The 15,946-nt window shown below is 39.2% G+C and overlaps 1 protein-coding gene across 1 annotated transcript in view; it reads right to left on the minus strand.

The window, feature by feature from the left end:
• USP24 (ubiquitin specific peptidase 24) overlaps positions 1-15,946 on the minus strand; it is a 62,177-nt gene that overhangs the window by 19,354 nt on the left and 26,877 nt on the right. The window contains exons 17-40 of the mRNA XM_058030020.1: positions 15,582-15,731; positions 14,788-14,919; positions 14,363-14,474; positions 14,055-14,131; positions 13,067-13,207; positions 12,859-12,912; positions 12,565-12,680; positions 11,805-11,871; positions 11,532-11,642; positions 11,054-11,152; positions 10,804-10,974; positions 10,125-10,210; positions 9,896-9,989; positions 9,477-9,632; positions 7,025-7,122; positions 6,154-6,249; positions 5,210-5,438; positions 4,206-4,365; positions 3,771-3,926; positions 3,157-3,227; positions 2,274-2,434; positions 1,802-1,863; positions 1,269-1,460; positions 906-1,023 (exon numbers count right to left, since the gene is read on the minus strand). Coding sequence (XP_057886003.1) covers positions 906-1,023; positions 1,269-1,460; positions 1,802-1,863; positions 2,274-2,434; positions 3,157-3,227; positions 3,771-3,926; positions 4,206-4,365; positions 5,210-5,438; positions 6,154-6,249; positions 7,025-7,122; positions 9,477-9,632; positions 9,896-9,989; positions 10,125-10,210; positions 10,804-10,974; positions 11,054-11,152; positions 11,532-11,642; positions 11,805-11,871; positions 12,565-12,680; positions 12,859-12,912; positions 13,067-13,207; positions 14,055-14,131; positions 14,363-14,474; positions 14,788-14,919; positions 15,582-15,731 — 2,909 coding nt within the window. The remainder of the gene's footprint in view (positions 1-905; positions 1,024-1,268; positions 1,461-1,801; positions 1,864-2,273; positions 2,435-3,156; positions 3,228-3,770; positions 3,927-4,205; positions 4,366-5,209; positions 5,439-6,153; positions 6,250-7,024; positions 7,123-9,476; positions 9,633-9,895; positions 9,990-10,124; positions 10,211-10,803; positions 10,975-11,053; positions 11,153-11,531; positions 11,643-11,804; positions 11,872-12,564; positions 12,681-12,858; positions 12,913-13,066; positions 13,208-14,054; positions 14,132-14,362; positions 14,475-14,787; positions 14,920-15,581; positions 15,732-15,946) is intronic.

The raw sequence follows: 15,946 nt of genomic DNA on the forward strand, positions 1-15,946 counted from the left end.
CTTGCTACACCAGATGAGTTTAGACCTGAGCTAGACCAAAACCCCTCCCAACTCAGTTCTTTTCAGCAGTCATTCAGCACAGCAGCCCTTTCTTCTGAAGGCCAAAGGCTTTATTTACTCTAGGCAAAAAAAAAAGAGCATGCTTGGTATGAACTGCAGTGGAGCAAAGCTGGACCAAACACTAAGGTGGATCAAGTCCCATTCATTTCAGGGGTTGTTAAATGATTCACTGGAACCTTCTTGTGGGTTTGTGGAAAGGCAGTGAGGATATGCCTGATCTAACACCAACTACTCAATGCAACACAAACAATTCAGCTGCACTAGCTCAGAAATCCACATGAGCTAATTTACACCCACCCCTTCAGATACTGTATGGCCATAAAAGCTGTGGCAGGAAGGAGAAAGCCCACTCTTTTTTCTCCAGTTGATCTATTCTGGGCTCCATCAGCTTTCTCAGGTGCAAGGAGACTTGCTTGGTGTTAGCTTTTTTACAAAATAGGTAGAGAGAAGGGAAAAAGGAAGAACTGGAACTTTTGAGATTCTCTTTTACAAGGAGCTTGGGAAGTTAATTTTCTGCTCATGCTCCAATTTAGCCAACTTCCCAAGCAGTAACAAGCTAAAGGAATATTCTTTGGACTCATGAAATCAGCACTCAGTTGTGCCTGAAGTTCATCGCTGATCTAACAAAGCACAGACTTTGAAGTACAGAAATGCAAGGATACTGGATCACACAAAACTGTATAAAATGCTATTTGGGCATTTATGTAGGAAATGTAGAAAACTGGAGAAATGCTCCACCACTGGTATTAAATCCTACTGTCTGTAGGGTTTAATTCTGACATCATCATTCATGACACTGAAGACAGAACTCAACATAAAAAGAAAAAAAAAAAGATAATTTTTACTTTGGATGGAAGTCTTGCTGGCTGATTGCAGCACTGCCTGCTGGGGAATGGCTGTTCAGAATAATCCTGGATGCTCGGAACAGGAAATCATCCAACAATGGCTTAATCAAAGATGAACCTGAAACACAGCAATCTACTGTTAAGCAATTACATTATCACTGCAAATGCCAAAAAGGTGTTTCATAAACAACAAAACCACTTAATAGCACCAAATCAACAAATGTTTTATCAAATATTAGAGGTACTGCTAAACCCAGTCCTTATAGCTCTGTATCACTTCTACTGATGTCTTCACATGACTGTCCAGTCATGTGTTAATGCAGAATTCCCAGCAGTCTAGTCAATTTAAAGAGAAATACTCACCAACCATTTCCTTCTCTGCCCCACAGAGTGAGAGGAGAGTCTTGATGAGCCTCAAGTGTCCTGCTAGCAGGATGTTGTCAGCCTCACTGGTCTCACACTCTGCCGTGCGGTTCGGCTCAAAATTGTCCAGCCAAGTGATCTCATCTTCTAACATGGCAGCTGGGCTGATCTTCAGTTGCTCCATTTCTGATGCTGCAAGGAAAATAAAAAAAGGAACACAGTAAAAAATAGCAGCTTTGGAAATGTAGAATGTAAATACAAAGAATTTCAAACAGTTTGGTAACGGTCTAGTTTTGCCCTCATGTGTATCAAGTAAACCTTCCACCAGGGAGCTCAGTTCACTTTCCAGAAGGAATGAGCTACCCAATGCCAAGAACAGACCATGCCAGGCACTAGAACAGGACAGAGAGCACACTGGCAGGTCACTCTGAGCTAAAGGTGTAGTAACCCCCTTCTGCAGGCAATTCTACATCTTTTCTAGAGCTTGGAAGTTGCCATCAGAATGAAGGAATCAGGTGTCTGCACATACTTACATGTCAGGTCATCCAGTAATTGACATCTCAGGTCAAAGTATTCTGTACACTGGGACAAAAGTCTGAAATAGATATAAATAGAAGAAAGGTTTTCTTAAAATCATGAACTTTTCTCTAACCAGCTGTCTTTAAAGTCTGTGTGCTCTGTCCCTCTAACCCAAAGCAGCATAACCATGTAGGTGTGCTTCTGCATGCAGCAGCTTAAAAAAATTCCTTCCCAACAGCTACTTCTGAATGTTAGCAATCATATTGAATCTTCATTTCTTCCCTCACCTCATAGCAATTCTAGTTAGTTGTCAGTTGACAATAAAATAAAAACATGCTTTAACTTCTCAGTTACTCCTTTAGAAATTGCATGATATTTACCTCCAACACTTGCCAAGTGCAATCTCTTTTTCCTAGAGCTTCCACAGCGCTGCTCATTTCAAAATGTGTCAGATTTTCTTCCTCCATAAACACACACGTGACTTACCTCTGGTTGATTCCTCTCATGATGCTGGTTGGTGACCAGAGAGGCAGCTGTGCCCCAAGAACAACGCTCAGGAGGAACTGGTTTGGCTTCTGCACATCTGGGTGAGCTGATGTGTCTGTCTGGCTCAGGGTGTACAGCTGGTCACAGGCAACGCGACGAATCTGCAACAGGGTCATTGTCATTGCCAGCAGTTACTCAAGGGCTGCAAAAATCCCCCACACTCCTGTCAAGTTAGAAATCTAACAGAAAAAATGGGCATTGCAATGGTGCAAACCAGGCTATGAGCTCTGCACCCACCAGCCAGGGTTTCTGGGAATGTAACAAACCCTGTTCATCCCTGAGGGAAAACCTCTGAGAAATACAAATTGTAAATACAGATAAAGGGTGAGATGCAATGACTTCATGCAAAATAAACGGATGACACATGATGAAATGAGGTAAGCATAAAAGTCAATAGATTTTAGAATATCCAAGATAATCTTAAATCAAAAAGAATGAATTTTAGGAGGGTTACAACACTTGGAATAAATTTTCAAAATGTCAGAACTATCCATCAAATTTTACCCAAATCAAAGTTACTTGAAACTTTCCCTAAAATACTGGTTTTACAGAATTTGTGTCACCAAAATGAGACTATTTTCGTTAGACTAGTCACAGCACAGTCCTGTGCATCTCATGGATGAAACAAGCCTAGAAAATATAATACTACACCATTTTCTATCAAACCATCACCAGATACTGGAATTACCAACAATTATACAAAGGTTATTTATTCAAATACTAATCTGTGGGAATACTTGCAATAAACAATTTTATGTTCAGACTATATGAAATTATCAAAACATACACATTTCAGAAGGAGCATTTAGAGGAAGACTCTCACCTCAGCACTTGGTGATCCAAGCAGAATATCAATGATGAAATCAGCAACACAAGGCAAATTGTAAAAAGATCCTGGAACAGAAGAGTACCAGGCTATCTTATTAAAAATAATATTTTAAAATAAGTCAGTTACAGTCTTGCATTAAAATACCACAGGACCTAGAGGACATCAATACTGAAAAGAAGTAAAGGCTATTTCCTGATTTCCTTCCCTCAGCAGAGGCTGCCACCATGATAAAACAGCATTTTCCTTGCCTTCCTGCACCACCAGTGTTTACACTTCCTGTACACAAAGACTCAAGTACTAAACAGGAGCTATGCAAACAGCAGCACTTAGAGAATTACAGACTTCAAAAGCAGTGCAAATATTTATATTCTGGCAGTAAGTCAGCTTTCCCAAAACATTTTACTGAAGCATAGCACTACATGCCTTATTTCAGTCCTGGAAAAAAAATCCCTGCAATTTTTAATGAAATGTTGTATTTTTGCTTGAGCAGTCTCAGCTAACAAAGCTACAAGTTTTGAATTATTTTTTTTTTCACTTGACTGTATCCAAAAGCCTCCTCCCACCTGGCTTATACTCCAAATAGTGAATAATCCAATTTTTTTCCATACCTAGCTGCTGACTACGTAGCTGAAGGCAGGTTACTAAGAGAGACAAGGCTTCCCCAGCAATGAGAGCATCTTTGGTGGACACAGACTGCTGCCTCACACAGATCCCAGCGTGCAGCGCCGTGGGCTCCCCTTCGCTTCCCGAACTGCAGTTACTTCCTGCATTAAAAAACAAAGAACAAGTGCTGTAATTTATTAAATTTTACTCAGATGTTTTCAGCTTTTGGACAGTTATCTGCAATTCAAAAATTTCTCTGAATCCCTGATGAATGTACATACATTTGCTCAGATTTTTTTGTAATTTAGTTGTATAATGTCCCAAGCTGGGGGAGATCCAAGAGGATGAACATTGAATGAATTCAGTTTCAAACTCCTGAAGTGTTCAATTAAGATTAAACCAAATGCTTTTAGACTGGTTTAGGGACACAGTTAACCCACCTGAGCTGCTAAGTCTGTTTCTAATCCCAGCAGGGAAGAGAGTGTTGCTCTCTTTGATGGGCTGACTGCTTCCCACGAGGTCCAGGCGTCCTGCAGCAGCAGCCCACGAGAGGCGCATGAAACAAGCCACTGTGGAGGTGAAATCATTCACCTCCATGGTCTGGAGGAACAAGAAACTGCAGTCACTTCTGTGATATTCAACAACCTTTGTCAATAACAAGGATGAGAGGAATGTATCTTCTAAATCCTGTCAAATTGACATTTACATGCTTTCCACTTTCTTCTCTTTACAGGTTAAAGGATTCAAGAGTCTGCCTCCAATGAGAGATTGGTATTGCTATCTCAGGAGAAGTAATTAATTTTTTAATTCCCCACGAGGATAGATACCCTTGCCACCTATCTGCAGGCACTCATGCTGATTTCAATTGTTCAATCCATTTGGGAAGCACTGCCCAACAACCTACCACAGCACACTTGCCACATTAACTATGAAGTTTCTTTCATCTGGACTCAATGGGTTTTCAAACAACATTTTTTTAAGGTACTGAAAATAAAAAAAATTCTTTTTCTCCACAATACCATCAAGCAAATTTAATTTTTAATGAGCTATTTGGAAAAAGCTTGTCCAGTTCTTTCTAATGCAAAGTATAATGGATTATAAAGCCAGAAGCTCAAGCAGGAACCTTCTCCTTTCGATTCACAGAAAATTAACAGAGTAAGATCTTAAGAGTTAAGTGTGACTGAAGATAAATCACAAGTAAGATTTCTGTGTACATCTATTTCTTGTAAGCACTTTTGGGGTACTGCTTCCCTTTGTAGTGCCAAAATAATTTATGATAATATGTTAAAAATTCAGATCAAGATTGGAAGAGACAAGATTTTCAGGGACTTTTAAATGGAGCCAGGGCAAAAACCTACATAAAAGACTGATTAAAAATCTCAGAGTTATACAGCTGTGATTGGAGATGACACTGCTACATCAGAGCCATCCAACACCTCCTTACTTGTATGGCAACTCTTGCAGCTGGGATGATTTCTTCTACCCTGATGGAGGATCTGTCAGACACGGAGAGCTGGCGGTAGGAGGACTTCTCAGGAGTGCCACAGATGGACATCTGCCTGCTGGCCTGCCGGCTCACGTTGCGGAAGGGCCGCGAGGACAGAGCTTCCACCCCATCCTTGATGAAATCCTCATCCAGCAGGGTGGGCATTGTCTGCCCAACCAGCAAAAACCTGCATGCACAGAGTAAAAACATCATGGGTATTGTCTGCCCAACCAGCAAAAACCTGCATGCACAGAGTAAAAACATCATGGGTATTGTCTGCCCAACCAGCAAGAACCTGTAAAAACATCATGGGCATTGTCTGCCCAAGCAGCAAGAACCTGCATTCAGAGTAAAAACATCATGGGCATTGTCTGCCCAAGTGCAAAAACCTGCATGCAGAGAGCAAAAACATCATGGGTATTGTCTGCCCAACCAGCAAAAACCTGCATTCACAAAGTAAAAACATCATGGGCATTGTCTGCCCAAGCAGCAAGAACCTGTAAAAACATCATGGGCATTGTCTGCCCAAGCAGCAAGAACCTGCATTCAGAGTAAAAACATCATGGGCATTGTCTGCCCAAGTGCAAAAACCTGCATGCACAGAGTAAAAACATCATGGGCATTGTCAGCCCAAGCAGCAGGAACCTGCATCCACAGAGAAAAACATGGGCATTGTCAGCCCAACCAGCAAAAACCTGCATTCACAAAGTAAAAACATCATGGGCATTGTCTGCCCAAGCACCCAGAATCTGCATGCACAGAGTAAAAACATCAGCCTTGTATTTGAATGCTTGCAGAGTGAATGGAACAGAACTCAAAAGTGCCAATAATCTTAAATATTAAAAGCTGCATGCTAAAAGCCAAGAAAGCAGCACTTTCTCTAATGAGAAGCAGTTACATACCTTGCAAGCTGCAGGCAGATGGAATAGACTCCTTGTCTTGTTTCATAGTCCACCTCTGATGGGATGGAATCTCTCTGCATCACATTCACCACCAAACTTAAAAACAAATCGATAAGACAGACTCCATTTGGAAATGTTTCAATTAATTTGTCTCTATCTTTCCTTCCTCCTATCCACTCAGCTGAATTCCAGTTCAAACTGACTTCTTTGGAGGTCAACATCCTCATTTTCTCCTTTTATATCTACAGATGGAAGCTTTCTGCTCCTGTTGGAAAATGCTTCAAGATCTCTCGGGCAGAGGAGTGTCATGGATAGGGTTACTAAGAGCAAAGTATACTTGATAAATCTCACACAATCAGTATTGTCAGGTCTTCCAAACCACTCACACTGTGCCTCAACTCTTAAATGAAGAGTCTGAATTTTCAAGACTGTAATTACAAATTTAATTTGGTTCCTACTGCATGACCTATACTGTGACTGCTGAAAATGTCCACTGGTGTCTACACAGAGTAGAATGCAATGTACACACTTCCAAATTTGAACTGAAACATTTAAATGTCAAAAACTGTCCAAGTATCAACTACTTTAGTACAAGCTACATTCCACAAGCTTATTTGTGCCTAACTTGATTTTTGAGATTTAACTCTCAAAAGAGTACATGTACTCTCTTAAATACTCTCTTAAGAGAGTATATGTACTCTCTTAAATATGACAGCTACTGGACAGTGGTAAAACAGCCTTGGGTGGATTTTTTTCTCAGAAAAAGAAGCTGACAGGTGTATTAGTCTGCTGCAGCGTGGAAATAGGAAACCACACACAACTGCTAACTAAATGAAGTGCTACAAATTGAGTCAAGGTTTTGAAATCTAACCTCAAACCTCCTGCTCTGAGGAAGTTTTCACAGAAAGACTTGGCACAGTTTCTTGCCATTTCATCATCTGCAGTTGGCATCAGCTTGGAGCTCAGCACCTACAATAAACAAACAAATAAAATAAATAAAATAAATAAATAAATAAGCAGATGTAAACTACCATCCCTCTTAGGGTTCTTTACCTGTTGAAGTTGGAAACTGTAACAGAAAAAAAATCCACTACAAATGAAGCAATTATTAATACACTTACACAAAAATGCAGTCAGTGAGAAATCTCATATACTCAATAAATCTCAAGTATTTAGAATAACCATGGCACCTACAGATGTTTATTCTGAATCAAAGCATTCTATTGTCACTGCAGTTTATATGTTAAGGGAACAGATTAGGTACATGGAATTTTTTGGTTAATTTTTCATCATATTTTGGTTCATTTGGTGCTTCTTAGGAGCCCAAATTCTTCTTGGTTCTGGATTTTCAATTCACAGTATCCCATAAAACATCCTACAAATGGCTTACTTAATAGTCACACCTTCTGAAATATAACTGTACCACTTTTATTCGGGTGTTTCTCTGTAAAAGATGGCTCAGGTAATTCTAAAGGTCTTATGAACATCACCCCTCTATCATCTCTCCTGTTTTAAATCAGCACTAAATTTCAGAGTGCAAATACACTCAGAAACATGGCCAGAAGGAAGTCTGTGGTCTCTGTGGGTCAGTTATTATTTATAATCTTCTTATAATCTGTTTCACTTCACATTAAAAAAACCCAACACCCAAACAAACCAAGCCATCAAAAAACCCCCCACAGAAACCCCAAAACCATCAACCAAAGAAACCCTGTGCCCTCCCAAAATCCCAGAAAAACCCCACAGATATTATTCACTTTCTTGAGAAGTCTCCTTGGCATGTACAGCCAAAAATGCTGCAAACAAAATACATCTCCTTCCAGGTTCCCAGATCAGAAGAATGTTTTACAGAGTTCCAGGCATGAAATCTTATCACGCCCTGGACATCTGCAACATTCAATTTTCATCTCTTTCATATGTTCTGCAAATTTCCTGTGCACATTTTTTTTCAGAAAGCAGTTCAGACTGGTTCCCATCTTTTCACCAGATCACCAGCTGAGGGGATAAAAAAGCACATACTCCTTTTCCTGAGAAAAACCATCTTCTATTTGGCTTGACTGGCGTGAGGAACAAGTCCACTCATATAATCTCCACATCTAATCCAATTTATGACTTCTCATCCCTTGCCAGAAAACCAAGCAATTTATTGCTTGCTTTTATTATTTTCTCTGGCACAGAAGCAGCAGATAACTGTCCCATCCTACTGCTATATAACCTGTCAGCTCAACAAGACACCCTAAACCATTTGCTTTGAGTTGTAGAACTTGTCAACATATTTCAAAGACATAATCAAGTATCTTTTACTCCAGCTGTACAGAAAAGGGGGAATCCTAAGGCAGGAGTGTGATGACAGTGTAGGAAGATGAAGAGCTAACATTAGACTGTGGAAACCTAAAGGGAAGCAACCACAAGAAAATTCCTACAGTAATTTTGGCACACACCATGAAGGAAAGAGAATAATTTTGTCTAATGTTCTGGAAGCAGTTGGCAATTGCTCCTCCAACCTCAAGTTGCTCAAATCACATTTGTCATGGGTCCTTATAAACAGTAGGACCTGCAAGTAGAGCTAAACAGTGTCGTCCAGCTTTTAGCGTGCAGGTTACTGTGTCCTACAAACAACACCAGCTGAACTCCTGTAATCCTTAAAATCTATTCTCTGAACTCTAGGAAAGAATCTTTACAGGGCCCTATCCAAAATTTCGGCTAAAGAATGTAGGAGAATGCCTGGGGGTAACAGATTTCTATATATTCCACTCTACCTGTGCAGCCTAAACAGGCCAGAGGCCTCTTGGCCAAAGCCCTGCATCCTTGGATAGTGAAAATTCTTCCCAGCTGAATGCTTTGGAAAAACACTCCTCCTTAGACATAAGATGGGACACTCACACAGTACAGGAGTTTCTGACAAATTTAATCAAGCAAAACCCATCCAACTTAAAATAGCTCCCATTAATTTTTAAAGGCCGAGTTTTTTTAATATATATATTTTATATATACACACACTATAAATTGTATATTCAGAAATCTAGAGATTCAAGCAGGAATTTTATCCAATCCAATAAGAATTTGATGTTTCTTTGCTCCTCTCCACTTCTTCCACCTTGTAAATCACACAAAGGGCCTGGTTTCTCAGTAAAGTCTCTGAAGGAAAATTTTCTGTCCCTTTTATTCTGTGTAAAATTTACCACATGTATAAAAGCAGACTATGTCACAATATTTGCATTTTTCATAATGACCCCATCAAAGTGGACTCCTGCCCAAAACACCTAGAAACACTTAACTCTTGCTGCTCAGAAACACAGGAAAAAGCAAATTTGTTTTCTTACCTCTAAATTGTAGAGCACTCTGAATGTGGACATGCCTGGAGCAAAAGATCTGAAAAGACTTTCTAGTATTGAACTGGCACTGGGCTGATGTTGGTGTTTTGAAGACAAGGATGGGGATTTTGAAGACTGAGAACTGGATTCTGAAAGCAGTGTTTTCTAGGAAGAAAAAGCCACAGAAGAAATATTTTGAGACTCCTCTGTTTTGCTGTAATTGGGAATCCATCTCCTACAGCCCCTGTAATGACCCTCTCACCTCTGGCTGCTTGGCAGTAAGTCAATAATAAACATCGACTTAACATGAATATTATTTTGCTGTAGTTTCAAACCCTCTCTGTACAATAATCTGACGGGGAATTTAAGGAAGCTGGTAGTAAAATCCTCTTTGTGTAGCTCACCATGATCAATTATTAAATCCATACCTTCCTTCCCAGGGAATCCAGCTGATCAAGAGCCTCCTGAATAGCTGGGTCAGTGGGAATCAGGAGCAGAAGTTTCCTCACTCGCAGCGTTATCCTGAAAAGAAATCCCAAGTTATAGGCACAAAACAAGGGCTCAGCCACACTGGCCTGGTGCCTGCACACAGTGGAATATTCAAAGTGGGCACTGAGAGCAGTTCTTTAATATTTAGTAACCATTTAATCTGCTTACCTTGGCTCCTCCAGGTTGGCAAGCTGGTAAAGCATATCAAACACATTGCACACGAGAGCCATGACGACTCCAGGGAGGGATTTCTCCTGAGAATTGAGCAGAAGTACAAAGGTCTTTTTCTCCCTTCTCTGATACATGTAAATTGAACAAAGCTCTTCACTGGCCCAGATGCCAGCCTGACCCACAAAAATCCCAGCTACTTTCTAGGCTGAGACAATATTTAGATAATTTCATTTCCCTTTTAACAGCCTATTTTTGAAATCAGCTGTTATGAAAAGCAAAATACAAAGCAGATCAAGAGTGCTCTGAACATGCCAGTTGATGCTGCTTAGTTTACTTTACTTTCACTTTTACTGCAGCTTTTCAGTAGTGAAAATGTGGAAAACTCTACCCTCAACAAACACAATCTCAAAATTAAACCTATTTGTTTAAAAGTCCCTGCAGAGATGAATCAACACCAAGCAGGCTACCATAGGTGACATAGGTGACAGAGTACAGATTATAAAATCCAACCTGCATGCTCAAGGCACTTGTGTATTTAGATAATCTGTTTCAGTTGCAGTTTGAAAGCAAAACCAGATTACTAAAGATTGGAAGATGTTACTGGAGCTTCTACTCTCTCCCCCATCTATCCCTGCTTCAGGAAAAATCTGAGGGAAGGCTTCAGGCCATATTGTACCTGTTCCATTGCATAGGAAGAACTAAATACACTGCTGCTGTTGCTGGAGCTGGTTGAGGAATCTGCAGAGCTCCCTGATGGAGTCCCACTTCCTGATGTTTTTACTGTAAGGATTTGTTCATCAGAGAAGCCCAGCTGATGCAGTAGTTTCTGATCTTTGTTTACTGTTAGCTGCAAGAAAATATTTATTGTTCAGTTCTGGAAAAGACTCAATTTCATCAAGAATGGGAATTCTTTGTGGTTAACATACCAGGCTGTCATTGGCAAATATCTGTATATTTTCCACAGGTGAATTCAACATCTTTGCTATCTTCCACCTGACACTTCCTACAGTTTCATTGCTATGAGCCTGTGAAATTAAACAACACTGGTTCAATAAGTCTGCTTGAGCAATAAATGCCAAGAAAAATTAAAATCTTCTGAAAGAGTCTTCCTGCACAGGGTGGTAAAAGTATTTTTTGTAAGAGTGTCAGGATAGGACAGCACAGAAATGCTCAAACACTCACAGTGAGCAAAAAACCTCATTTTTCCCATCCTGGAATTTAATGATCAAAATACATTTTGTCCACAGACACTTCCATGTACATATTTTTAACATTTTCAAGAAGAGTTTTCAAGCTGACTGGAATCTTTTTTATCATGTTACTCTATTCAGTCCAGGCATAAAACCCACCAAGAGTGGCTACACAACCAACAGTCCATGGCACACACAGGCTGGGCACACCTACCTCTATGGTGAAGGTATCTTTGGTAGACTCATATGTAACATTAAGGGTTAAAAGATGTCCATGGAAAGAGGCACCATGAGGTAGAATAGTTCTGGGAACAGAGTAAAGGTCCTACAGGAAGAGAAGGATGACAGTAAACATCACTCTTGAAAACAAAGCCATTTCTGTGATGGTGGGTAACCAGGATTGCATGTTGAAATAACTTTTACTGGTTTTTAATAAAATTGCAAGTTGTGTTCTTAGCCTTGCCTTATAGGAAATGAAACATCTTACCTCTATTGTTATCACATAACGCTCTGCCAACAGCAGCAGCCTCTCAATTATTACCAGTTTAGTTGACCTAAAGATAAACATTGAAAACAAGAGTAACTTGTCTTGCAGATTCATTTCCAACGCCCACGGGTAACTACCCTGAATTGTCTGGTTTTAAAGGGACCTCCTTAAACTTGGAGTTAATTCAGCAGAAATGAACTAGGAAGAGAGGCTCATGTTGTACTGCTTGAGATGTTGCCAGCTCCAGAGGAAGATTCATGTTTCTTAAAGGTCCCACCCTATGCCCCTATATTTAAGTTACACATATTCAGGTATAACTAAATTAAGCTTGAGGTTGAAAAAACAACCTTTTCTCTCCTAATTTAAGAAGAACCACACCCACTGCCTCAGAAATATTACATGATTAATAGGCTGGTAATAACCTGCGGGGTTTTTTGTTTTGTTTTGGTTGGTTGGTTTTGATTTTTGGGGGGCTGGAGGCAGGGTGGTTTTTTGGTTTTGACCTGTTGTTTTGGGGTTTTTTTTATATCTATTTGGCTTTGGTTTTCTTTGTTTCCTTGTTGTTTTGTTTTTAAACACAGTTTTCTCAAAAATCTCTGGAACTCCCATTGCATAGCAATTGGAATATTCAGTTGAGGAAGAACCATCAGAATTTACAACTACCAATTACTGAGATTTTTAATTAGCACTCAAAATCTTGTGGGAAGCAGCTGGGAGCAAATGTCTATTTTGTTCTTTATTCCTTGAGAGGCTGGCCTACCTGTAAGGAGACTGAACTGATGTTGCCACAGTAGGCATGGCAGTTGCTGTGAGCATTTTTGTAGCTCTGGTGACAGCGTGTGTTAATGTTGGACCGCCGAGCGCAGAGCTGGCTGCCTGCAACACAGAGCAGAGCAAGAGACAAGTCAGGATGGCCTGGAAAGCTCAGAGGACAAAAAATATTTGTGGAAAGAATATTTTTCTTTAAATGGAATTATCATAGACAAGTATTCTTATTCTAAGAAACATAATCAAAAGGATGTAGGCACGAGAATAATTAAAATTTGTCCTTTACCTCTAATCGTGTGTAGCAATCAGCAATGAATTTCTTGTGCAGTGAAACTGAATCCTAAAGACAAAGTGTACAAATTAATTAGAACTTACATTAAAATCATGGGAGCTACTCATAAACTGGCAGAGCCCAACAAATTACACAGCTGAACATGCAGACTATCAGGACTTCAGGAATGTCAAAGGACATTTATGTACAAATATACGCCTACCTTTTTCAATCTGGGAGTTAGATTAATATAGCTGTAATTTATTATCAGTTGAATAGCTTCATTGGCAATTTCTTCATCTGGTGACTCCATTGCAATTTTCCAAATGAAATCCATTCCTATTAATTCCAGTTTTTCTACACTCTACACAAGGAAGAACAACAGTAAAACACGACTGGATTTCTTACAAAAGAACCACAAGAACAAAAGTGTTGGAAAAGCACCTTTTAATCAAAACTTAAAAATTTTCTTTTCCAACATGCTGCCAAACTTTGGCACTGTGCAAAGTTATACCAACTGCTGCACATTTGTGTATTTATACAAGAAAAAAAAAATGTTTACTGATAGATAAACAAGTTCCAAAGAACAATTTCAGTCAAGCCAACTGAAAAATTAAAAAATTTAAAAGCATGGAGAAATTTAATCTAGAATGGAATCAGTTTCAAAAAAGTCAACATGGTAACTAACCACATAATAAACCACCACAAAACCTGCTGTGATACTTGGCAAAAAAATCCTGCATTTGAAGTAAGCTCTCTGTGATAAAGATCTAAAATGCCTACAGAAAACTCCTTAACATATAACCATTAATTTAACAAAACCACTGAAGGCTCAGAGTAAAAAATTATAGTAGGTTAGAATTTAAATATGATAAGTCTAACTCCCATGCAAAGAAGAAAAATAAAAAATAACTTAAAAAAAGACTTTCACTGCTAGGAACAAGAAAAAAATTACAGACTAGAATCCATGATTATTTTCAAAAAATAGTTCACCCTTCCTCCTGCAAAGTTTTACAAGCTACAAACCAGCTTTCAATTGCTGAACTGTCAAGATTTTAGCTTCAGGATTTAACAATGTTAATGCTACAAGGACATTCTGGTCTTTAATACAAACATGTCAAACAGCTGCTACTCAATCCTTGTCTCACCTCCTCCTGTCCCTAAGAGGACACAGGCAGGACACAGGAACAAACTTGCCAGAGCAAACTCACCAGCTGAGTTCCTTGTCTCTTCAGCCGATGGTCACACAGGTTCACATTTTCAAAGAATGTTTTAAATAAACTAAAACCTGAAATGAAAAAAGGTGCAGATTTTTTATGCTGGTCAGGCTTAGTTTCTCTGTTTAAAAAGCAGTTATCAAATACAGGAGATGAACTTTTCCATCTAAAAGCTCAAAATGATAGACCCCTTTATTACACTGATTTGTAGAACTGCTTAGATGGTTGATTTGAAGGCTTAGGAAGCAAATTTCTGGTATATATTTCAACTCCAAATCTGTTCACCAAATCCATTTTCTTACCATTCATAGTAATTTCATATGATTCCAGTTTAAGAATTTTCTCTTTGAAGAGCTGTTGCTGCACATCACTCTCCAGATCATGCTGCCCTTTTGTAAACCACTCAAAGCACATCTGTGAATGAAAGGCAGACATAAATTTACCCCATTGTCACATCAAATATTTTAGTTTTATACAGCAAACTATGTCAGATACCACAGTAACTCATATTGCAGAAGTTTTATCTACAGCAAGAGGTTCAAAATTCTCATCTCATGGTAACCTCACATGTTATAGAGGCTTCTGTAGCCTACACAAAGCATAAAATGCATGACTAGTATGTGTTTGCTACTCACACTCCACATGTCTCAACAAACACACATGCTGCTCATGATCCATTAAAATTCCTTCTGCAACCACAGAAACCAACTTTTCAAGTTTTTCTTACCTCTCGGTCCAACTCACAAACATCCTGGCCAGTTACAAGGCATTCCCAGATCTCCCTGGCACGATTCCAGCCCAAATAAAGGGTGGCTTCTTGCAGAAAAAATGCCAAAAATTTTAGATGTGCCTCCAAATACTGAGAAAGAGGAAACAAAAACTCAAGCTTAAGACTTTTCTCTCTGAAGCAAGTACTTTGAAAATTCTATTTTTTTTTGTTTTTGCAAATTTAGCTGTCAAACAAGAGCACACTTTGAAAAGCCTAGAAACAGAAACTGTTTATGAGATTTATTTCTATTTTAAACATACTTTGTGGCTTTGCTTCTAAAAGCAAACACTGAAGTCTCCTTGGATTTGCTCTTACTTTGCTGGTGGTGCTGATATTATTTGACACTAAATCAAAACTAGCGTGGAAAAATAATTATCAAAGGATTAGCAAAAATCTGCTATTTTTGTGTGTGGCTTCTATGTGCTAATTAGCAAATCTGTTGCAGGTATTAAAAGCTTCACAACACACTCAAGGGTATCACCTCTACCAGCAACTGAAGCTGGTGAAGAAGCTGGAAACTGCACAGACTTAGCAACAACAGATCCTAGGATGGGGAGATCTACTTTTCACCAGGTAGAAATTTTGCTAAGGAATTTTGTAATTTTGTGTCATGTTTACAGAACTTTATTCTATATAATAACAAGGGTACAACAAGCCTTCATATAAAAGTAGTAGAACTATAAATAAAAATTAGATTAATTATTCACCAGTGAATTTCAAAAATGAAGTAATAAGGTAAAGAAATGCGGTACCTCCCGGTAGGTGTATCGTCCATCCACCAGTGTTGCTCCCACCAGCCCTCCTGGGCCTGCCACAGATGCAGCCAAACGGTGACAGGATATCAAGCTTCCTGTCACCAACTTCACTATTTCAAAGTTTTTCTTTAAATCTTGAATAATGCTCTTGGCAATAAAAGAAAAGAGAGGAAAGATGTTTTTAAAGCGATGGTTAAACAGGGATGTGCGTGCAGCAATTTGCTCTTCTACAGACACACATCTCTTACCAGAAGGAGTCATGTACCCCCACTCAGAGTCAGCTGTTCCCTTACCAAGCACCCAAACCCCCTAAATGTTGGTGTTTTTAGCTTGTGCTGAAACACAAGTGCTGCAAACTGCAA

The sequence above is a fragment of the Melospiza georgiana genome, chromosome 9 (assembly GCF_028018845.1).
Source record: "Melospiza georgiana isolate bMelGeo1 chromosome 9, bMelGeo1.pri, whole genome shotgun sequence".
Lineage (NCBI taxonomy): Eukaryota > Metazoa > Chordata > Aves > Passeriformes > Passerellidae > Melospiza > Melospiza georgiana.